We start from the raw sequence: 20,775 nt of genomic DNA on the forward strand, positions 1-20,775 counted from the left end.
ATCTTTCCTCCCCTGATGCCCTCTTTTCTAGGAGGTCAGGATGTTTGCTGGGTATGAGGGTATCACAGAGTTCTACACCCCTTAAAGCCCCGATAATGTGTATAGAAACGGCTTTATAAAGTAAACGGGGTAAATTAGTGATGTCCACTTAACCCCTTTAGAAGCCCCGAGGTCAGTGGCTTCGCTGTGAAGAAAAAATAAATAAATGGCGTAAGGCCACGGTGGACACCAGGTCTCCCTCTTCATTGTCTCCCGAAGGGTACAAGGCCCCCTTTCTTACTTCCCTGGCCGCAAGGCCTGCACAAGGGCCGGATCTTCTTGGTCCTTCCCTTCCACTTAAACTTAAGGGGGTAGTAGAAGCATTATTATTAAACGCTCATCTACAGATACCAGACAAGCCAGAAGGCTTTTCCCTCAGAAATCTCATGGTGCTACCACAACGGATTCTGGGTAGGCGCATGCAAATAAGGTCAACAATTATCACCTTTAGCCTCTATATCCACTTTATTCATGAATCATTAACTGCACTGGTAACAAGATCCTAGAGTGAGCGATCTGCACATCGCACAGACTCACAGATCACCAGTTCACTGACTCAAAGAACCGTTCAGTGCAGCTCTGAGTCACCAGTTCACTGACTCAAAGAACCGTTCCGAGCAGCTCTGAGTCACCAGTTTACTGACTGAAAGAACCGTTCAGTGCAGTTCTGAGTAGCCAGGTCACTGACTCAATGATACTTTCATAACTAAATACGGGGTTAATCTTCACTGCCCCCAGGATTTAGATCCCCCTTAGTTTGCCCCCCTTTACCTCTAACTGCACCTTAAGTTAACGTTATTAAATTAATTAAATGAACACCTCAGTCCTCCCCATTAAATTAACCCAAAAGACCCCGTTAACCGTAACTGCCCCTAAATTAACCCCCACCTCCCCTAACTTTCAGCAGCCCAAATATGAATGTTATAGATAAGGTGATGCACATTACTGTGAGTGGAGTTGCTGAGCCGTGTGGACACTTATTACACGACTGTACAAAACATTGGCGTGTAACACATATTACATGACTGTACGATACATTGGCGTGTAACACATATTACATGACTGTACAATACATTGGCGTGTAACACATATTACATTTCTGTACAATACGTTGGTCTGTAATGCAAATAAACAAATCATCCCGATTGGGCAGGCAGGAGGATTCATAAACTATAATGAAAGGGGCGGGGCCAACCGTCAGATCAACTGCTGCGATGAATCGGTTGACAAATCGGTTCATTTCAATGAATCACTCGAAATTAACCGATTCGCTTTACTGATCTGAACCTCTCATCACTAAAATAAAAAAATTATTCTTCTACTAAATACCCCGCCCCCAGCCACGCCTGTACCCATCCCGCCAGAGCCTGTAATAAAGACCCACAGAATGTCCGTATGTGTCTGACAAAGAACTACATTTCCCAAGAGCCAATACGGCCTCCCCACCCACTAGTAGGTGTGGCTTAAAGCCATGTGCTGCTGTAAGGCACCCGCTTCTAGTGTACAGTTAGGGGGTACACACAGCTCTTGCCCTGACACCTGTCCGGCACATGTACTTGGTAGCCGCCATTTTGAGTCAGGGCTTCTAGCCAGCAAATAATTCCCTCTGTGCCAGGTCCCAAGATGGCGGCAAAGGCTTCGTGCACCCTGAAGAACAGGAGAGAGGCGTGGCGATAGACTGTCATTTGGTTGGATGGTTTACTGGCCGGTGGGCGGGAATCTTTTCTTCAACGCTTCTCTAGCTGTAGGAGGGCACGGCCTCTCTCCTATTGGCCGCTGGATCGCCAAAGTGGCCGCGAATTGGCTGCGGTCCTCGCGTGTGGGTGTGGTTTGGCTACTGCGCGCGCATTCCTGTGTACCGGTGCCGAGCGCGTGCTCCTCCCCCAGCCTTACGGAGCAGCGGTAACCGAGCAGCGGAGCCACGGGTGCGACCCGGAACTGTGGAGGGGGTAAGGCCGGGGACCTGTGGGTACATCCATATAGTAGGACCCCCCCCCCCTCTCCTCCTCATGTTGGGGGCATGCTGGCAGCAGGCCCCCCCCCCCTCTTCCTCATGTTAGGGGCATGCTGGCAGCAGGGATCCCCCCCCTCTCCTCCTCATGTTAGGGGCATGCTGGCAGCAGGGATCCCCCCCTCTCCTCCTCATGTTAGGGGCATGCTGGCAGCAGGGATCCCCCCTCTCCTCCTCATGTTAGGGGCATGCTGGCAGCAGGGATCCCCCCCTCTCCTCCTCATGTTAGGGGCATGCTGGCAGCAGGGATCCCCCCTCTCCTCCTCATGTTAGGGGCATGCTGGCAGCAGGGACCCCCTCCCTCTCCTCCTCATGTTAGGGGCATGCTGGCAGCAGGGACCCCCCCCTCCTCCTCATGTAAGGGGCATGCTGGCAGCAGGGACCCCCCTCTCATCCCTTATTATGGGGTATGCTGGCAGCGGGGACCCCCCTCTCCTCCCTTATTATAGGGTCATGCTGGCAGCAGGGACCCCCTCTCCTCCCTTGTTATGGGGGCATGCTGGCAGCAGGGACACCCTCTCTCCTCCCTTGTTATGGGGGCATGCTGGCAGCAGGGCCATCATGTAGAGATAAGAGTATTGTCTGTGTGGTTGAGGCCGCGTCTCTCGTGCACACACAGCCTCAGCTGTCGGATATCACCCGCTGACTTCAGAGAGAACTTTATTAATACATTATTCCAGTAAAAACGGTGTAAAGTTTTATCCCCGTAGCAACCAGCTGCCTGTTGGCCAATTTAGCAGTAAAACGAGCACATGGATAGTGATTCCGCCCCAGTGGGGGCAGGCGAGGTGCAGAGACCAGATCTTATGGGGTCTTTTGTGCAGGTATGAGTAGGTGGTAGGAGTGTCCCAGGGCAGAGAGAAAAGACGCCATAGCATTGCAACCCAGAGCTTGCTGGCAGGTCGGCCCTCGTCTAGTCGCCTGTTTCTATCCCATGCATGTTTAATACCCTCGCCATGTTAGCCTCTACCACTTCTGCTGGGAGGCTATTCCACCTATCTACAACCCTCTCAGTAAAGTAAAACGTCCTTCCATCTCAGCCTCTGACGCTCTACTGTTGGATTCTGACCCCTCCTGCCCGCTGTTAAATCCTGTGCTGTTTTGGAGCGGTGCGTTGATGGTGGGGTTGATGATCGCGGTTCCTGTCTACTCGGTGCTGAACGCAGAGATTTGTTTTCTTTGCAGGATCTCAGACCAAAGCCTCATTCTCACTCTGGTGTTCTTCCTACAGAAAAGTTGGGCTGTGATGTAGATGGCTGGAGAAAGGGGGGCTTGCCTGTGATGTAGATGACTGGAGAAAGGGGGGCTTGCCTGTGATGTAGATGGCTGGAGAAAGGGGGGCTTGCCTGTGATGTAGATGGCTGGAGAAAGGGGGGCTTGCCTGTGATGTAGATGGCTGGAGAAAGGGGGGCTTGCCTGTGATGTAGATGGCTGGAGAAAGGGGGGCTTGCCTGTGATGTATATGGCTGGAGAAAGGGGGGGCTTGCCTGTGATGTACATGGCTGGAGAAAGGGGGGGGCTTGCCTGTGATGTACATGGCTGGAGAAAGGGGGGGCTTGCGTGTGATGTATATGGCTGGAGAAAGGGGGGTTGCTTGCCTGTGATGTATATGGCTGGAGAAGGGGGGGGCTTGGCTTGCCTGTGATGTATATGGCTGGAGAAAGGGGGGGCTTGCCTGTGATGTATATGGCTGGAGAAGGGGGGGGCTTGCCTGTGATGTATATGGCTGGAGAAGGGGGGGGGCTTGCCTGTGATGTATATGGCTGGAGAAGGGGGGGGGCTTGCCTGTGATGTATATGGCTGGAGAAGGGGGGGGCTTGCCTGTGATGTATATGGCTGGAGAAGGGGGGGCTTGCCTGTGATGTATATGGCTGGAGAAGGGGGGGGCTTGCCTGTGATGTATATGGCTGGAGAAGGGGGGCTTGCCTGTGATGTAGATGGCTGGAGAAAGGGGGGGTTTGCCTGTGATGTATATGGCTGGAGAAAGGGGGGGCTTGCCTGTGATGTACATGGCTGGAGAAAGGGGGGGGCTTGCCTGTGATGTACATGGCTGGAGAAAGGGGGGGCTTGCCTGTGATGTATATGGCTGGAGAAAGGGGGGTTGCTTGCCTGTGATGTATATGGCTGGAGAAGGGGGGGGCTTGGCTTGCCTGTGATGTATATGGCTGGAGAAAGGGGGGGCTTGCCTGTGATGTATATGGCTGGAGAAGGGGGGGGGCTTGCCTGTGATGTATATGGCTGGAGAAGGGGGGGGGGCTTGCCTGTGATGTATATGGCTGGAGAAGGGGGGGCTTGCCTGTGATGTATATGGCTGGAGAAGGGGGGGGCTTGCCTGTGATGTATATGGCTGGAGAAGGGGGGCTTGCCTGTGATGTATATGGCTGGAGAAGGGGGGGCTTGCCTGTGATGTATATGGCTGGAGAAGGGGGGGCTTGCCTGTGATGTATATGGCTGGAGTAAAGGGGGGGCTTGCCTGTGATGTATATGGCCGGAGAAAGGCGGGGGGCTTGCCTGGGATGTATATGGCCGGAGAAAGGCGGGGGGCTTGCCTGGGATGTATATGGCCGGAGAAAGGGGGAGGCTTGCCTGTGATGTATATGGCTGGAGACGGGGGGGGGCCTGCCTGTGATGTATATGGCTGGAGAAGGGGGGGGCTTGCCTGTGATGTATATGGCTGGAGTAAAGGGGGGGCTTGCCTGGGATGTATATGGCCGGAGAAAGGCGGGGGGCTTGCCTGGGATGTATATGGCCGGAGAAAGGGGGAGGCTTGCCTGTGATGTATATGGCTGGAGAAAGGGGGGCTTGCCTGTGATGTATATGGCTGGAGATTCCTATAGTATCTGCCAATTTCCTGAGCTGCTGATTGACAGGTTGGATCCGCCCAGTCAACCTCTCACGTGGTTCGTTGAACCGTTTGGAACGCTGCGTCGTGCGTGTTTCACGCGGCATAGCGCAGCAGCTGATTGGTTCATGTTGGTCCTGCCCCGTTATGTTAATGAGGCCGGCGTTGCGCTTTTTTTCTGCTGTGTTCCGGGGGTCCGCCATCTTGTTTTTGTGTCCGTCTGGAACGGGGTCTGAGATCAGCGGGGCCGCCCCGGTGGTATTGGTGAGTTGGACTGGGCCTTCCAGGAGCCAACCCTGTGACTGGAGCCGTACATTGGAAGCACTTTGATCTATACGGGATGATGCCTGTCACTAGTGCTGTATGAGGGCAGGGCTTTTATCTATACGGGATGATGCCTGTCACTAGTGCTGTGGGGGCAGGGCTTTGTTCTGTACGGGATGATGCCAGTCACTAGTGCTGTGGGGGCAGGGCTTTGATCTATACGGGGTGATGCCAGTCACTAGTGCTGTAGGGGGGCAGGGCTTTGATCTATATGGGGCGAAGCCAGTCACTAATGCTGTAGGGGGCAGGGTTTTGATCTATACAGGGAGATGCCAGTCACTAGTGCTGTGTATTGGAGACGTGGTGCGCGCCGCGGTGTAGAGTACTATTGTGTGGGGGAACCCACGATGCTGTGCATGCCCTCTCTTGCACTTATCTACTGTCACCTCCATACTCTCCCCACCCTCCGTGTCACCTCCATACACTCCCCACCCTCCGTGTCACCTCCATACACTCCCCACCCTCTGTGTCACACCGCTCCACACCTTCCTTCCGTTTCCTCCTAGAGACCTGGGCTGATTTAACCCCGTGTGAGGAAGGTGCAGGAAACATTCAGCCGTCTGTCGATTTAACTCTCTTCCGGCCTTTGGGGGGCCTACCTTGAAATAGTATAGGTTGCACTTCCTGCCACTTCACCTGGCCCCCCTCTCGCCGCCCCTGCCCCCCCTCGCCTTCCCAATCTCCTTTTAACTCATGTTCCCTAATTTGATTTGGAAAGCTACGTAAATAGATAGAAGAGGGTCCCAGCTTATATATATATATGTGTGTGTGTGTGTGTATAGCACCATCATATTCCGTAGCGCTGTACAATGCGTGATCAGGACCGGCAGCCATTGCGTCACACGAGAATTCCGGAAATGATGTTGAATGTCCTGAAGCGGTTAGCGGTGTCCAGGGGGCCTTTCTTGTCTTTATATACGTGCCGGGGGACTTGGGCTCATTGGGCGGTCAGTGGCCGGTGTCGCTCGGGAAGGCGCTCTGCCTGGGCTTTATCTGTAATGTCTGAGAAGCTGTCCTCGCTGCTCATTCCCCATCATCTCTCTCCTCCTGGTTAGATGTCCAGCTCGCCGCTGTCTAAGAAGCGTCGCGTGGACGGATCGGATTTGAAGACGGGTTCAAATTGCTCATCCTCGAATTCAGTGAGCACTGATCTTTCTGCTCCAGCCAACGTGAGTGTGCGCTCCAAGCCCCCCCATACACACACACACACACGGGTGACGCCGTCTAATTCTCATCCTTATTCTGCTGATTTTAGGGCATGGCTCGGAACGGAAATGAAGCGGAGATCGATGAGGGTCTCTATTCACGGCAGCTGTAAGTTTGGGGAGGATATTTCTCGCACACGCACACGTGTGGCGCCGGGTACAGTCGTGATCTTTGTGCTTGTCTCTTGCTTTGTCAGGTACGTGTTGGGACATGATGCCATGAAGCGCATGCAGAACTCCAATATACTTATCTCTGGGATGAGTGGTCTCGGTGTGGAGATCGCAAAGAACATTATACTGGGGGGAGTGAAGTCCGTGACCATCCACGACCAGGGGCTTACAGAGTGGAGAGATCTGTCCTCACAGGTAGCCATACGGCAGCACAGAGGAGGCTCGGCGTCTGGCGCAGGTCGCCTGGACGGTAACTAATTGTCTCGTGTCATCCGGCAGTTTTATCTTCGGGAGGATGATGTCGGTAAAAACCGCGCGGAAGTTTCCCTCCCAAGACTTGCAGAACTAAACACTTATGTGCCTGTGTCTGCGTTCAGCGGACCCCTGAGTGACGACTTTCTGTCTGGCTTCCAGGTAACGTGCCGGGCTCGGCCAGCAGCTTACCGCGTGGCTTTAATAGTGTGATCTGGGTCTGAAGCCACCGCTTTCTTCTTTTGTTCCTCCTCAGGTCGTGATTCTCACAAACTCTTCCCTTGAAGAGCAGCTTCGGGTTGGCGACATCTGTCATGGCAAAGACATCAAATTTATTGTAGCCGACACCAGGGGGCTGTTCGGGTGAGTGTGCGGCTACCGCCAGCGCTCTCAGGTCTTGGCGTCAGTCTGGTTTTATCGGCGTGTGTCCTGTGTGGCCCTCGGTTCACCGTCTTGCTTTGTTGTCTTTTTCACAGGCAGCTGTTCTGTGACTTTGGGAAGCAAATGGTTGTTATGGACACAAACGGAGAGCAGCCACTCAGTGCCATGATATCCATGATTACCAAGGTACGAGGCTCCCCATGGGCCGTGCACCCCGTGTGAGAGACGGAAAAGAAAACGGGGTTAGCGGGGCGGGATTGTTAAATGAATGGAGAAAAGCTGTCAGTGTGAGCTCGGTATCATTTCTCGTTGGTCTCCAATGCAGGATAACCCCGGGGTGGTGACCTGTCTGGATGAGGCTAGGCACGGATTTGAAAATGGAGACTACGTAACGTTCACTGAAGTCCAAGGCATGACGGAATTAAACAACTGCGAGCCGGTGGAGATCAAAGTGCTGGGTGGGTAACGCGCTTCTGGAGCAGGCAGTGTGGTGGCCGATGGCTTCACGATGAGTCCTGGTTAAACAAGCCAGCTGGTCACCCTGCTTCAGACTGCCCCCGCTGGTTTCTACCATCTGTGAAGCCTCAACGTGATCTGAAACATGAGAATATATATAATTATCTCATATAAAAAAGCTGGCAAATTGGGACAATGTGAAGACTCTCCTCTCAGAGGAGCTGCAGACCCCAATTCCTGTTTTGAGGCATCGGGGTCTGCTTGGCGCATTTTACCGGCTTTGCTCTTGTGCGTTAGGTCGGTGTGACCGGTACCTGTTCCACGCAGTATGATACCGGACTCCGGAGTGCGTTTGGGCTGCAGTTCTCCCGCATGCTTTAATGTTCTTCTATATGTTGGATTTCACGTGTCTGCTGTCTCTTCCTCCTCAGGCCCCTACACGTTTAGTATCTGTGACACAACCCGCTTCTCGGATTACGTCCGCGGGGGAATCGTCAGCCAGGTCAAGATGCCGAAGAAAATCAGTTTTGTGAGTGTTTCTGCTCCTCGTGGTTGGGAATCTCCGCCTGGTGTTTTAGAGACATGATTTAGGAACCTGGATTTTCCTTTTCTTCTCAGAAACCTCTGAAGGAAGCTCTGCAGGAGCCTGAGTTTGTCTTCACTGATTTTGCCAAGTTTGACCATCCTTCCCAACTCCACCTCGGCTTCCAGGCCCTGCACGAGTTCCAGAGCAAGAACGGCCGTCTTCCTCGGCCCCGCAATGAGGTGGGTGCCGTGTGGCGGACTCGTCTGCTGCGTGGCGGGCTCCCTTTGGGCTGGGATTGTTGCCGATTGCTTGTTGTGAGTAAAACGTAGAACCGATTCTCCCGTCCAGGCTGATGCCAGCGAAGTCCTGTCTCTCACCAAGGAGATAAATGGGAAGCTGTCCAGCTCGGCCAAGCAGGAGGAGCTGAAAGAGAAGCTAATCCGGAAGCTGGCGTACCAGGCCACGGGGAACCTGGCCCCTGTCAATGCCTTCATCGGAGGTCTAGCTGCCCAAGAGGCAATGAAGGTGAGGTCTCCAGGCCAGCCCGTCTGTACTCCGGATTGTGGGAGCTGCTGCTCATTATGTCCGTTTTGTTTAGGCGTGTTCCGGTAAATTCATGCCCGTCATGCAGTGGTTGTACTTCGATGCCGTGGAGTGTTTGCCCGAGGAAGAGGAGGACGCGATGCTGACGGAGGAGCTGTGCAGCCCAGTAAGCAGCCTGTCTGTTCGTTTCATTCTCCTGTCTGTCTGTTTGAACTTCATTAATGCTTTACCTGCTCTTTTATACCAGAGGAACTCTCGTTATGATGGCCAGATTGCGGTATTTGGATCAGACTTGCAAGAGAAGCTGGGCAAGCAGAAATACTTCCTGGTAGGACTTGCCATTTCTGTACCGTAGAGTATTTGCTAGGCGTGCGCACGGTGTCCCCAGGAGACGGCTTCATTTGATCACTCAAGGCTTCGCTGCTTTATGGCTCATACTGATGAGGGCCAGTGATGTCCCAAAGGCCGATACTAATCAACGCCGTCCTTCCAGGCTGCAGCTGCTCTCCGGGAGGGATCGTGGTTCAGCTTCATACCCTCAGTGGTTACCTGCTGGCCAGTATGTGCGCTGTGAGGATACGGCGTCCGCCAGGGTTTTGGTGTCTCCTTTTGGTGTCTGTTGGTTTTACCATAGAAGTGTCTTTCGTCCATTAAGCCAGCTTTGTGTTGTGCAGGTTGGTGCAGGCGCCATTGGCTGCGAGCTGTTAAAGAACTTTGCAATGATTGGTCTGGCAGCCGGAGAGGGAGGAGAGATCACCGTCACGGACATGGACACCATAGAGAAATCTAACCTTAACAGGCAGTTTCTCTTCCGCCCCTGGGATGTGACGGTAAGCAGCTTGTTCCAGTGCCTTCCCTGCCTTTATTAAATGTGTATGTGTTTATATAACACATACAGAGATGTATAACGCGTGGATCCGCCAGCCGTGTCCTTCGCAGCCATGTATTTTAGCTGAGCTCGGTATGGTTGCTCTTGCGTCTCCATGATGGCGGATTACGCTTGTTTTGGGAGCTGATGGCGTTTGTTTTATTTTCGTAGAAGATGAAATCTGAAACGGCTGCAGCGGCGGTTCGGCAGATGAACCCAAACGTGCGCGTCACCGGTCACCAGAACCGCGTGGGGACAGAGACTGAGAAGGTTTATGACGATGACTTCTTTGAAGCTCTGGATGGCGTTGCCAACGCGCTGGATAACGTGGATGCTCGTGAGTGTCTATCTGCGGCGTTTGGGTGGTTAAGTCAGAATGTCGTCCTCGCTGTACTACGGCTGTAAAACTATTTTTATTTTCAGGGATGTACATGGACCGCCGCTGCGTGTATTACCGCAAGCCGCTGCTGGAGTCTGGTACGTTGGGCACTAAAGGCAACGTCCAAGTGGTGATCCCCTTCCTGACAGAGTCGTACAGCTCCAGCCAGGACCCTCCAGAGAAATCTATTCCCATCTGCACCCTGAAAAACTTCCCCAACGCCATCGAGCACACCCTGCAGGTGAGGCCGTCGGTGAAGGGTTTGTCGCGGAATGGCGCTTTGGCTTTGGCTGACCCGGCCCTGTCTCTGGCGTGGCACCCGAATCATTCATCTTTGTTTTTGCAGTGGGCTCGGGATGAGTTTGAGGGACTCTTCAAACAACCAGCAGAAAACGTCAACCAATATTTAACGTGAGTGGGAATGGGCTCAGGACTTTGGTGGGATGCGCGGTGGATGTAGGGTGGGATATTTAACCCTCTCCTTGTTTACCAGGATTGTTTCTGTAGCTGCCAGGCTGGTCATGTAGAGGCAGCCTTACTGAAAGATGGCGACGTAGCATAAGATGCCTCTATTGGCCGGGCGTTAGTTTGTTTTCTCGCTTCCCGTAGAGACCCCAAGTTCCTGGAGAGGACCTTGAAGCTGCCGGGCTCTCAGCCTCTTGAGATTATTGAAGCCGTCTACAAAAGCCTGGTTACGGAGCGGCCGAAGAGCTGGAGCGACTGCGTATCGTGGGCTTGCAACCACTGGCACAGTCAATACAGCAACAATATCCGCCAGCTGCTCCACAACTTCCCCCCTGAGCAGGTGAGTCCTGCCGGCGCATTTCACGCGGCCTGGTGGATTTCAGGTGGCCCTGTTCACGTCCAGATAGCGCAGTTCAGTTCTGCTGTCCTATGGTGGTGCTGAGGTGGCTTCATGCAGTTATAGAAATAGGGTATATTGGGGGGGGTGTTTGGCTTCTTGGCCGTGTCCGTAACTTGTGTTTCTGGGGAGGGAGATCAGTTTTTGTTTCTTTTACTCTCAGCTGACATCTTCTGGAGCTCCCTTCTGGTCGGGACCCAAGAGATGCCCTCATCCTCTGACCTTTAATACAAGCTGCGTGAGTACCTGGAAGGGGGTGATGGCTGGGGGGTACTTTACTACCTATGGTGACCTTGGTCCAAATACTGCATGACATGACTTGTGACTTAACTCCTGCCAACGTCTGCTTCAGACGCCAGCCAAAGAAAGCTGCTCACGCCGCGTCCCCTGTCGGCTCACGCCGTGTCCCCTGTCGTCTCACAGGACCTGCACTTGGATTACATTATTGCCGCTGCTAACTTGTTTGCACAATCGTACGGCATCTCGGGATCTACAGACAGAGCTGCCTTGGTGGAGATTCTGAAATCCGTGCGAGTCCCGGAGTTCACTCCCAAGTCAGGAGTGAAGATCCACGTTTCGGACCAGGAGATGCAGAATGCGCACGCCTCCCTGGGTATGGCCGCTGTGTGCGCAGCGCATTTTGAAGAGACGCCGGGTCCGCTTCCCGTCCGCTTAACCGGAATTTGTTCTTGTTTCAGATGACAGTCGCCTGGAGGAACTGAAGATCGGCCTTCCCACCCTGGACAGCCTCAGCGGATTCAAAATGTTCCCCATCGACTTTGAGAAGGTGAGTAATGTCGGCGAAGACACGGGAGGTGTGGCTCGTCAACCGGCTCACTGACATGATGGCGTCGTGATTGTCAGTCTGTGCAAAGCTCTGCGAGGCCGTATTCTTGCCCTGGTGCCACGGGTCGGGATGATTAACGCAGCTGCATTTAGATGAAAGGATGTCTTCCTTTACTGAGAGGGTGGTAGATAAGTGGAACTGCCTCCCGGCCGCAGACACACACTTAAGTCTTTCTTTTTAACTGTCTCAGGACGATGACACGAATTTCCATATGGACTTCATCGTGGCCGCGTCAAACCTGCGAGCGGAGAACTACGAAATCTCTCCGGCTGATCGTCACAAGGTGCGCATGGCTGTCCGCGGCTGTGTGGGAGTATTTGGGTGACTGCCTCTCGGCAGGGTTCTGCCCATTTAGATCCCTATTTAACAAAAGACAGGAGGGGAGTTTATTCCACAGAAGAGAAATCTTGCAAGAAGCCATAATCTAACACGAGGGCCCGAGGCAGAGAAGGAATGTAATGAAGTTTTACTTTCCGAAAAGGATTTTAGCTCGGTGGAACAGCCTCCCAGCAGAGGTGGTAGATGGTAATACCGTGAGGGTATTAAACATGCATGGGATAGGCATACGGCTCCTGAATCTAACACGAGACCAACGACTGACTTGAGTCTTTACTGGGGGCCGTTCTGCCGGTATGGTGGTGGGGTCTCTCTGCCGTGGTTTTGCGCATAAATCTCTCCTTTTCTGCAGAGTAAACTGATAGCCGGCAAAATCATTCCAGCCATCGCTACGACCACGGCGGCTGTGGTGGGTCTCGTGTGTTTGGAGCTCTACAAGATTGTTCAGGGACACAAGAAGCTGGAGTCCTACAAGAACGGCTTCATGAACTTGGCGCTTCCTTTCTTTGGCTTCTCAGAGCCCATCGCGGCCCCCAAACACAAGGTGAATGAGCTGTCCATGTGGGTATTGTGGGGCCGTGGGGGCCGTAGCCCTTCTCTCACCCTGCGCTCTCTTCTTAGTACTATGAGAATGAGTGGACGCTGTGGGACAGATTTGAAGTGAAGGGAATCCAGGCCAGTGGCGAGGAGATGACACTCAAGCAGTTTCTGGATTACTTTAAGGTGAGTTTCTCGTGGATCACCAGACACAGTGCCTGCTGGCCCCGGGAGACTTCGGGGGGGGGGTGTATACTGCTGGCGAAAGGACTTTATGGGGGTCTTTACAGATCCGGCACCTCGTTATACCAATCTGTGGGTTTCTTGCAGGATGAACATAAGCTGGAGATCACCATGCTGTCCCAGGGGGTCTCCATGCTCTACTCCTTCTTCATGCCAGCAGCGAAGCTCAAGGAACGCCTTGAACAGCCGTAAGTGACCTGATCAGTGCTTTGGGGGGGGATATAATTTGTGGGTCTGGTAACAGTATGGGGGCTTTCTGGGTTTGGGGGGGCCTGGAGTAATACAGTAGGGGGTGGGCTCTCTGGGTTTGGGGGTCTCGTGTAATACTGTAGGGGGGGATCTGTGTTATGTCTGGTTTGGGTGGAGGCTGGGGAGACAATGTTTCCATACATGGCCTTAAATGCGGTCCAATGTTCTGTGTGGCGCAGGATGACAGAGATCGTAACAAAGGTGTCCAAGAAGAAGATCGGGAAGCACGTCAAGGCTTTGGTGTTCGAACTTTGCTGCAACGATGAGACCGGAGAAGATGTGGAGGTTCCCTACGTGCGCTACACCATGCGCTGAGCGTGGCCAGAGCCGGGCAGGAAGAAGCACTGAGGCAGATTTGGGGGGGGTGGCAGGGACGAGGGTTAAAGATTTGGGATATTTCATCTCCTGCTCGCCCCTACCCCTTCCCTGCAGTAATGGGATTGGGTCTCTTACCCCTTCACGTGTCTGGTCTCTTGTGGAACTTGTGAGCACTCTGTGATTCTCCCTTGTAGAGCGGCCCCCCCACTCCTGTCTGCTTTCTGTCCATGGCTTGTTGGCTCGTGCTTGCACTGGCCCCACTTCCCCTTCTGCTACCGGGGCCCTGCTAGTAGAAGGCTTCAATGCTTTTGGGGCCCAGAGCCTCCATTCTGCATGGGGTTAACAGGAATGCCCAGGCTTTGGTGTATCTACCTTGCCCACACAAACCATGGCTGGGGCCAGAGGGGCCACGTGCCGTAAGATATAGCTTTAGTGTAACGGAAAGTACGAGAAAACTGCTGATCCTTTAGAAATGTTTCTTTATACTGTGTTTGAATCTGAAATAAAACAAAGAATGCGGATTTCTCGTGGACTGAATTTGGGGTGAACGGGGGGCGCGCAGCGGTGGTGTCAGTGAGTTGAGGGGGGCGGTGGTGGTAGCCTCATGAAGACCACCTTTGCCGCTTGTGTGGTGCGTTCCGGCTGCTGGAACGGATGAAGGGAGGAGAGAACACAGATGATTTATACCCCTGGGGTGGTTTAACTCACTGGCCAGGGCAGCTGGAGTAAAAGGAGAGAGTTGGGGCGGGGAGGTGATGACGGGTGGGAACTACACACTGGACAATCACCAGGGGGCCAAAAATGGGGGCTTTAAGCTCGTCAGGTATAAAGGGCAAGACAGGCAAGTCTCTATGCCATGTGTAATAGGTCGGGTCACAATACCCCGCGTCCCTTCGGTGACTGAGCCTGAATGACATTTGACCCGTTTTAAAGCCTCTGTTCTGTGGTTGTCGCTCGCGTGTGACCTTCCCTTGACGTCATATCTCCGCGTCCCTTGACTGGCTCTAGTGTTTGGAACTCTCCGGCCGCTCCCTGTTGCTGTCACTGGCTCGAGCTGACTGGTCCGCTAAGGCTGCCAGTCAAGAATACGCCCAGCCTACTTCCTGTCGCCTACCTTCCTAGGCTCCCCCTATGTCTCGCGCATATACTCTCTTTGCGCTCCTATTGGCCTCTACTGGTTGTCACTCGGGCGCTATTGGCTGGGGGCGCACTGACTCGAATGACGTCACGACGCCGGTGAGCAGAGGCTGGTCGGATCAGAGCGGGAGAGAGCTGACGGTAAGGGTGTGTATGTCGGGCCTAGTTTCTCTTGGGAAGCGGTCGCCGTTAGTCCCCGGTTCCTCATTAGCTGGCGGACAAGGGGCGAGAATGACGTCAGACAGACGCCAAGAGCGATAGACAGTGACGTCATGAATGTGTACTTTGCGTCAAGGGGCGTCCTGGCAGTGTTACTGCCAGCTAGATTGCCAGCTCTGCAGCACAGAGGTTCTCGCATGTGAGTCTGTGCTTCTCCAGAGACACGAATGCTGACACCCTACCAGCCACTTGGCAAAAAGCTTGCACTCTACCTGGTCCAGTCACCCAAGGGGCTGCCATTCGCGTTGCTGTAAATCTGATTCTGTAGTCAGGATTTGGCCCTCTAACCCGGTGACAGAGGGGGCCAGCGGACGCCCCATGGGGTATTCTTCGGTGCTGGGGCAGGGCATGTCCGGCATTAACCCTTTTCTGTTTTCCTGCCAGGAATGGCTGCCATACGCAAGAAGCTGGTGATTGTGGGGGATGGGGCGTGCGGGAAAACATGTCTGCTCATCGTCTTCAGCAAAGACCAGTTTCCTGAGGTCTACGTGCCGACGGTGTTTGAGAACTACGTGGCCGACATCGAAGTGGATTCCAAGCAGGTAAGTGGCCGGGCCCCGGGGCAGGCAGGGGCTCCTGGAGCGTGGGGGTAACACACCTGTCTGGGTCCTTCCAGGTGGAACTGGCGCTGTGGGATACAGCGGGGCAGGAAGACTACGACCGCCTCAGACCTCTCTCCTATCCCGATACCGATGTCATCCTCATGTGTTTCTCCATCGATAGTCCTGACAGTTTGGGTGAGTTCTGCCCCAACAACCCCCTCTTCCACATATCGGACCCCCGCCCCTCTTATTTATTACTTCTAAGAATTCGTCTCTTTGCAGAAAACATCCCGGAGAAATGGACCCCAGAAGTGAAACATTTCTGCCCCAACGTGCCCATAATCCTGGTGGGGAATAAAAAAGACCTGAGGAACGATGACCACACTCGGCGGGAGCTCGCCAAAATGAAGCAGGTGCTAGGGCGACTCACAGGGGGGGTCGTGTGTCCCGGTGTCTGTGTATTAGGAGGGGGGGTCCCGGTGTCTGTGTATTAGGAGGGGTGAGAGGCGCGTGTCCCGGTGTGTGTGTATTAGGAGGGGGTGAGAGGTCCGTGTCCCGGTGTCTCTGTATTAGGAGGGGGTGAGAGGTCCGTGTCCCGGTGTGTGTGTATTAGGAGGGGTGAGAGGCGCTGTCCCGGTGTCTGTATTAGGAGGGGGTCCGTGTCCCGGTGTCTGTGAATAAGGAGGGGGTCCGTGTCCCGGTGTCTGTATTAGGAGGGGGCGCGTGTCCCGGTGTCTGTGTATTAGGAGGGGTGAGAGGCGCGTGTCCCGGTGTCTGTGTATTAGGAGGGGGGGAGAGGTCCGTGTCCCGGTGTCTGTGTATTAGGAGGGGGCGAGAGGTCCGTGTCCCTGTGACTGTGTATTAGGAGGGGGCGAGAGGTCTGTGTCCCGGTGTCTGTGTATTAGGAGGGGTGAGAGGTCCGTGTCCCGGTGTCTGTGTATTAGGAGGGAGTCCGTGTCCCGGTGTCTGTGTATTAGGAGGGGGCGAGAGGTCCGTGTCCCGGTGTCTGTGTATTAGGAGGGGGCGAGAGGTCCGTGTCCCGGCGTCTGTGTATTAGGAGGGGGCGAGAGGTCCGTGTCCCTGTGACTGTGTATTAGGAGGGGGCGAGAGGTCCGTGTCCCGGTGTCTGTGTATTAGGAGGGGGCGAGAGGTCCGTGTCCCTGTGACTGTGTATTAGGAGGGGGCGAGAGGTCCGTGTCCCGGTGTCTGTGTATTAGGAGGGGTGAGAGGTCCGTGTCCCGGTGTGTGTGTATTAGGAGGGGTGAGAGGCGCTGTCCCGGTGTCTGTGTATTAGGAGGGGGTCCGTGTCCCGGTGTCTGTGTATTAGGAGGGGGTCCGTGTCCCGGTGTCTGTATTAGGAGGGGGCGCGTGTCCCGGTGTCTGTGTATTAGGAGGGAGTCCGTGTCCCGGTGTCTGTGTATTAGGAGGGGTGTGTCCCGGTGTTGATGTCTTTTTTCGGCCCCCAGGAGCCGGTGAAGCCGGAGGAGGGCAGGGAAATGGCCAATCGGATCGGAGCGTTCGGGTATCTCGAGTGTTCAGCGAAGACGAAGGACGGCGTCCGTGAGGTGTTTGAAATGGCGACACGCGCTGCGCTGCAGGCCAAGCGAGGACGGAAGAAGAACACGTGTGATCTCCTGTGAGGAACACGCTCCGGGTCGCCCACGTTCCCTCTGCCTCCACACTCCTTCTCTACGCCCCCCCCAGCAACGTGCACCCCCCCGGCGGGGAGGAGAATCAGGACCTCCTCTGGACTGTGAGGAGTACGAGGGGAACCCGTGCTCGCCCCTCCGTGTCACAGCCCAGCAAAACGGGCCCCCCAGGAAGCCACGCGTTGTACGGATTTTCCGTGTTCTGCTGCCCCTGGAGGGGTAACAAGCAGCCGGTTTCTCCTGCTTTCCTTATACGTCTGTGAGGAGTTAACCCTTTGCTGCTGTCGGGAGGGGGGGTCTGTGCCCACGGGGGGGGGGGGGTCTCTGTGCCCACGCAGAGCGTTCTGTTTTTAACCCTTTACAGTAGAAGCGGTCCTGTTTCTTCGTGGGGGTCACGCATGGAACGGGTTTTTTATGATGTCCGTGGATTCTCTTCACTTTTATTTCACGTATTGATGGATTTTTTCCCACCAAGTAAAAGTGCGAATAAAATTTGTAACCAAGTTTAGTAACCGGCGCGTGGCCTGTGCTTCAGGTAAACGTCGCCTTGTGGCGAGGCTCAGTCCACGTATGGATAGGGAGTTCTCTTTCTATAACTGCCCCAGGGCATGAAGGGGTACAGATAGTATTTAAGGCACGTGGCACAGGAAGAGGAGTAAAGATGTGCAGACCCTGGCACGAGGGTCTCTGCCTAACGTGCCAGTAAAGAAGCTACATTTCCTGTAGCTTTCCAGGCGCTTGCGGTAACAAGCAGTCGTGACGTTCTGGCTCCGCCCTGTGGCGGGCTGAATGCTTTATGGCAGGATGTCCTTCCACCACTGCGCCTGCTGCTGTTTCCATGGAAGCTGCACTGGCACGTTCGTGGCACATGTAATCGTGTCCGGGACAGAACGCGACATGTGATGGTTACAAAGACCGTTTTATTTGAGGGCGTGCGGGCCGTGTCTTTACGTAAGGAGGGCAGGTAAGTGTTTAGAGGGCAGTACGAGTCACTAAATACCCCACGGCTGGCCACTTCATCTCCGAACAAACCCCGGGGGGGCACTTGGAGCCCCCGTGGCATCTTTGTTGATGTTGCAAATCACAGAGGCGCATGCAGGTTCTCCACAAACGTCTGGTAATACCTCTCTGTGGAAAAGGGGAAACTTAGAGCAAAAGAACTGGACAGTCACCCCTGCGGCCACGTCTCACCCCACGTACCATCGTCGGGGTTGATGCCTCCGTGTCGCAGGAGAAAGTCTAAGACGACGAGCGCGCAGTTGGGTTTGAATTCCTCCGTGGAAATGGCCTCCTTCACCTGCGGAGCAAACAGCCCCGTGTTTAAATTACAGAGTGAATCTGTGGCCTAAACATGTGGCTCATAACCTTACCTTGGCCAAGGGCCACAGGTAGAATTCCTGAACTTCTCCGTCTCCCACCAGTGGCTGGAAGTTCTCGGGAACCTCCAGATCAAACACGAACTGGCACTCAAGATACAGCGCCTCCTCCTGTCTGTACGCGTAGCTGCAGGGCAGACAAACCAACATGACCACGTACCACCCAACCCTCTCCACGCTTTGTGTGCCACGTGGCCAGCATCGAAACGCTAAGGGAAGCCTCTCCGTCCCTAAATCTAGGATGACTGGATTAAAGCAGTCAGAGGACGCGCAGGTTTTGGAACGGCCGTCGTCGTCGTCGTCAGCTGTAGACCCACGTGAGACGACACGCCGGGAAACAGCATTAACGGGGAGCCATTCCGAACGGCAGCCACTGACCTGACCGTTCCAGCGGACCTAGCCGTGGCCGCGAGGGATGGTGGGATGCAGGCCTCCTCTGTGCACTCCTTGAGAAGGGTCTCCCAGACGCCAGCGCCGGCCGCCACGCCACCCGCTGCCTGTCAGTCAAACAAACAAAACGTGAGGACGCGGCGCCAACCGCCACGCCAGCTCTGCCCGTCCGTCATCCTCACCAGATGGTCCAACATGCCCGGGTAGGAGGGTTTGCTGGCAGAGCGACGGCCGAGCCACATGAAGATTTCGTCACCTTTACGGAGGTACCCGTTTACGTGTACCCCATAACGTGGCACCCCAAGGAGAGCTGCGGAAACGAAGCATGGTTACAATTCCCCCGACGGGACCAACTGTCTACATCCTGGGGGGAGGGATGGGGCGGACTGGGGGAGGGGCAATATGGGCCACTACCAGCATGTTCTGTTATTCTAGAAATGCCACAAAGCCGCGCATGACGGAGCCGGCCGCCACATACACAAAAGGCCACGGCCACACCTTACCTCCCCTGCCTCGAGCGCACGTGGCCGATACTCACGAGTGGCAGCTCTCTCCATGCTGAGGAGGGGAACGTCGCCAAACAGATGCTTCACGTCATAGAGCTGCAGGGGAGTCACAGGGTGAATGTAGTGAGCAATGGGGACGTGGGTCACGTGACAGGCAGAATGACACGGCGTCACGTGGACTCATCTTACTGCCCCGTCATGTGCCAACTGTGACAGTCACATGTCCAACGTTATCAGACGTGGCCCTTTCGCCCGCCTGCCCCACCGAGCTCACCTCGTCCCTCCACTCTTGGAGACAGGGGGCCACGTGGTGAGAGCGCAGAGCCCGCATCGTCTCCTGTACGGCCGCAGTCCTCTCCTGGGGGGTCTTCAGGTTTTCAGCCAGATCCAGCCGACCAGGGGCCCCGCCACGAAATGTGAACACATCCGAGTGCTTTGAGAGGAGCTGGGCCACGGATGGGGCCACCCAGCCCACCCTCCGGCCGCACACGCAGAAGGGTACACAGCCTGCGAAACACATTGCAGACGTGCTGGGATATTTACCGCCTGCCTGCCTGCCTGCCTCCTGTAGGGCATTATGATAAAAATACAGGGGGGGGGGTAAAATGTGCACGTGGCTCATTCAGTGAATACAGAGCGGGGTATAAAGTAATAACACCCGGTATTTAACCATTACACGTATCACAGGGGGTAATACTAGCCCAATAAACACGTGACACGGTGTGACAGGGGGTAATTACCCAATCAACAAACATGTGACAGGGGGTAATTACCCAATCAACGGGTGACAGGGGGTAATAACCCATTAAACACGGGACAGGGGGTAATAATTACCCAATAAACACATGACACAGGGTGACAGGGGGTAATAATTACCCAATAAACACATGACACGGGGTGACAGGGGGTAATAATTACTCAATAAACACGTGACACGGGGTGACAGGGGGTAATAACCCAATTAACACATGACATGGGGTGACAGGGGGGCAATAACCCATTAAACACGTAACGGGGGGGGTAATAACTCGTTAATCACGTGACGCAGGGTAACAGGGGGTGTATTTTATGTTTTTACCTTCCCGCTGCAGACTATTCATTTTTAGGATCAGCTGCAGAACGCGCTCAGACCATCCGCCCGCCGCCATCTTACTCCTCCTTTAATGAGCTTACTTCTTCAGAGGCATCTTAGTACGTCCGCCGCCATCTTACTCCTCCAACGTCATCTTTATGTGTCGGCGGCCTTCTTACTCCTCCAATACACTTCCGCTATGTTGCTCCACCGTGTGCAGTCATTTTGGTCCTCCAGCGGCCATATTAAAACTCTTGCCACAGGCCTCCACGAGTCAGTGAACTGGTGACTCAAGGCCGCTCTGAACGGTTCTTTGAGTCAGTGAGCTGGTGACTCAGGGCCCCTCTGAACGGTTCTTTGTGTCAGTGAACTGGTGACTCAGAACTGCTCTGAACGGTTCTTTGAGTCAGTGAACTGATGACTCAGAACTGCTCTGAACGGTTCTTTGAGTCAGTGAACTGGTGACCTTCATTTTAAGTGAAGGGTTTTCCATCA

At 54.4% G+C, this 20,775-nt stretch overlaps 3 protein-coding genes across 6 annotated transcripts; 2 read left to right on the forward strand and 1 right to left on the reverse strand.

Annotated features, from left to right (window-relative positions):
- Positions 1-1,868: 1,868 nt before the first annotated feature.
- On the forward strand, positions 1,869-13,910 carry UBA1 (ubiquitin like modifier activating enzyme 1). 2 transcript variants are annotated; one of them, XM_053472925.1, is made up of 26 exons: positions 1,869-1,988; positions 6,272-6,385; positions 6,472-6,530; positions 6,619-6,787; positions 6,872-7,006; positions 7,101-7,207; positions 7,321-7,411; positions 7,551-7,683; positions 8,113-8,210; positions 8,300-8,446; positions 8,556-8,732; positions 8,806-8,916; positions 8,998-9,078; positions 9,425-9,580; positions 9,790-9,955; positions 10,042-10,238; positions 10,344-10,408; positions 10,607-10,802; positions 11,023-11,097; positions 11,283-11,472; positions 11,558-11,646; positions 11,897-11,989; positions 12,395-12,586; positions 12,664-12,765; positions 12,910-13,010; positions 13,251-13,910. In XM_053472925.1, the coding sequence occupies exons 2-26, from the start codon at positions 6,272-6,274 to the stop codon at positions 13,384-13,386; spliced, it is 3,180 nt and encodes a 1,059-aa protein (XP_053328900.1). In that variant the 5' UTR covers positions 1,869-1,988; the 3' UTR covers positions 13,387-13,910. The 2 variants fall into 2 exon arrangements, with proteins under 2 accessions (XP_053328900.1, XP_053328899.1); XM_053472924.1 differs by lacking the exon at positions 1,869-1,988 and adding an exon at positions 5,049-5,156.
- A 734-nt stretch (positions 13,911-14,644) lies between these two features.
- On the forward strand, positions 14,645-16,966 carry LOC128502847 (transforming protein RhoA-like). 3 transcript variants are annotated; one of them, XM_053472793.1, is made up of 5 exons: positions 14,645-14,667; positions 15,130-15,287; positions 15,362-15,482; positions 15,570-15,700; positions 16,754-16,966. In XM_053472793.1, exons 2-5 carry the CDS (start codon positions 15,132-15,134, stop codon positions 16,925-16,927), a joined length of 582 nt encoding a protein of 193 aa, XP_053328768.1. In that variant the 5' UTR covers positions 14,645-14,667; positions 15,130-15,131; the 3' UTR covers positions 16,928-16,966. The 3 variants fall into 3 exon arrangements, with proteins under 3 accessions (XP_053328768.1, XP_053328767.1, XP_053328766.1); XM_053472792.1 differs by having other exon boundaries at positions 14,655-14,673; XM_053472791.1 differs by lacking the exon at positions 14,645-14,667 and adding an exon at positions 14,749-14,884.
- An 872-nt stretch (positions 16,967-17,838) lies between these two features.
- Positions 17,839-20,444, reverse strand: LOC128502842 (uncharacterized). Its single transcript, XM_053472783.1, has 8 exons — positions 20,287-20,444; positions 19,483-19,715; positions 19,241-19,304; positions 18,885-19,012; positions 18,691-18,809; positions 18,307-18,439; positions 18,137-18,233; positions 17,839-18,064 (listed from the first exon to the last, which is right to left on the reverse strand). Exons 1-8 carry the CDS (start codon positions 20,354-20,356, stop codon positions 18,018-18,020), a joined length of 891 nt encoding a protein of 296 aa, XP_053328758.1. The 5' UTR covers positions 20,357-20,444; the 3' UTR covers positions 17,839-18,017.
- Between the last annotated feature and the right edge of the window lie 331 nt (positions 20,445-20,775).

This window comes from Spea bombifrons, chromosome 8 (genome assembly GCF_027358695.1).
Source record: "Spea bombifrons isolate aSpeBom1 chromosome 8, aSpeBom1.2.pri, whole genome shotgun sequence".
Classification (NCBI taxonomy): domain Eukaryota; kingdom Metazoa; phylum Chordata; class Amphibia; order Anura; family Pelobatidae; genus Spea; species Spea bombifrons.

Excerpts from the sequence above, each read along its gene's own strand:
- UBA1 (XM_053472925.1), top strand. The coding sequence starts at position 6,272 with ATGTCCAGCTCGCCGCTGTCTAAGAAGCGTCGCGTGGACGGATCGGAT. Across the intron at positions 8,447-8,555 it reads TTCCTCGGCCCCGCAATGAG|GCTGATGCCAGCGAAGTCCT; the intron begins GTGGGTGCCGTG and ends TCTCCCGTCCAG. Across the intron at positions 10,409-10,606 it reads AACGTCAACCAATATTTAAC|AGACCCCAAGTTCCTGGAGA; the intron begins GTGAGTGGGAAT and ends CGCTTCCCGTAG.
- LOC128502847 (XM_053472793.1), top strand. The coding sequence starts at position 15,132 with ATGGCTGCCATACGCAAGAAGCTGGTGATTGTGGGGGATGGGGCGTGC. Across the intron at positions 15,483-15,569 it reads CGATAGTCCTGACAGTTTGG|AAAACATCCCGGAGAAATGG; the intron begins GTGAGTTCTGCC and ends GTCTCTTTGCAG. Across the intron at positions 15,701-16,753 it reads AGCTCGCCAAAATGAAGCAG|GAGCCGGTGAAGCCGGAGGA; the intron begins GTGCTAGGGCGA and ends TTCGGCCCCCAG.
- LOC128502842 (XM_053472783.1), bottom strand. The coding sequence starts at position 20,356 with ATGGCGGCGGGCGGATGGTCTGAGCGCGTTCTGCAGCTGATCCTAAAA. Across the intron at positions 19,716-20,286 it reads GAATAGTCTGCAGCGGGAAG|GCTGTGTACCCTTCTGCGTG; the intron begins GTAAAAACATAA and ends TGTGTTTCGCAG. Across the intron at positions 18,810-18,884 it reads CGGGCATGTTGGACCATCTG|GCAGCGGGTGGCGTGGCGGC; the intron begins GTGAGGATGACG and ends TTTGACTGACAG.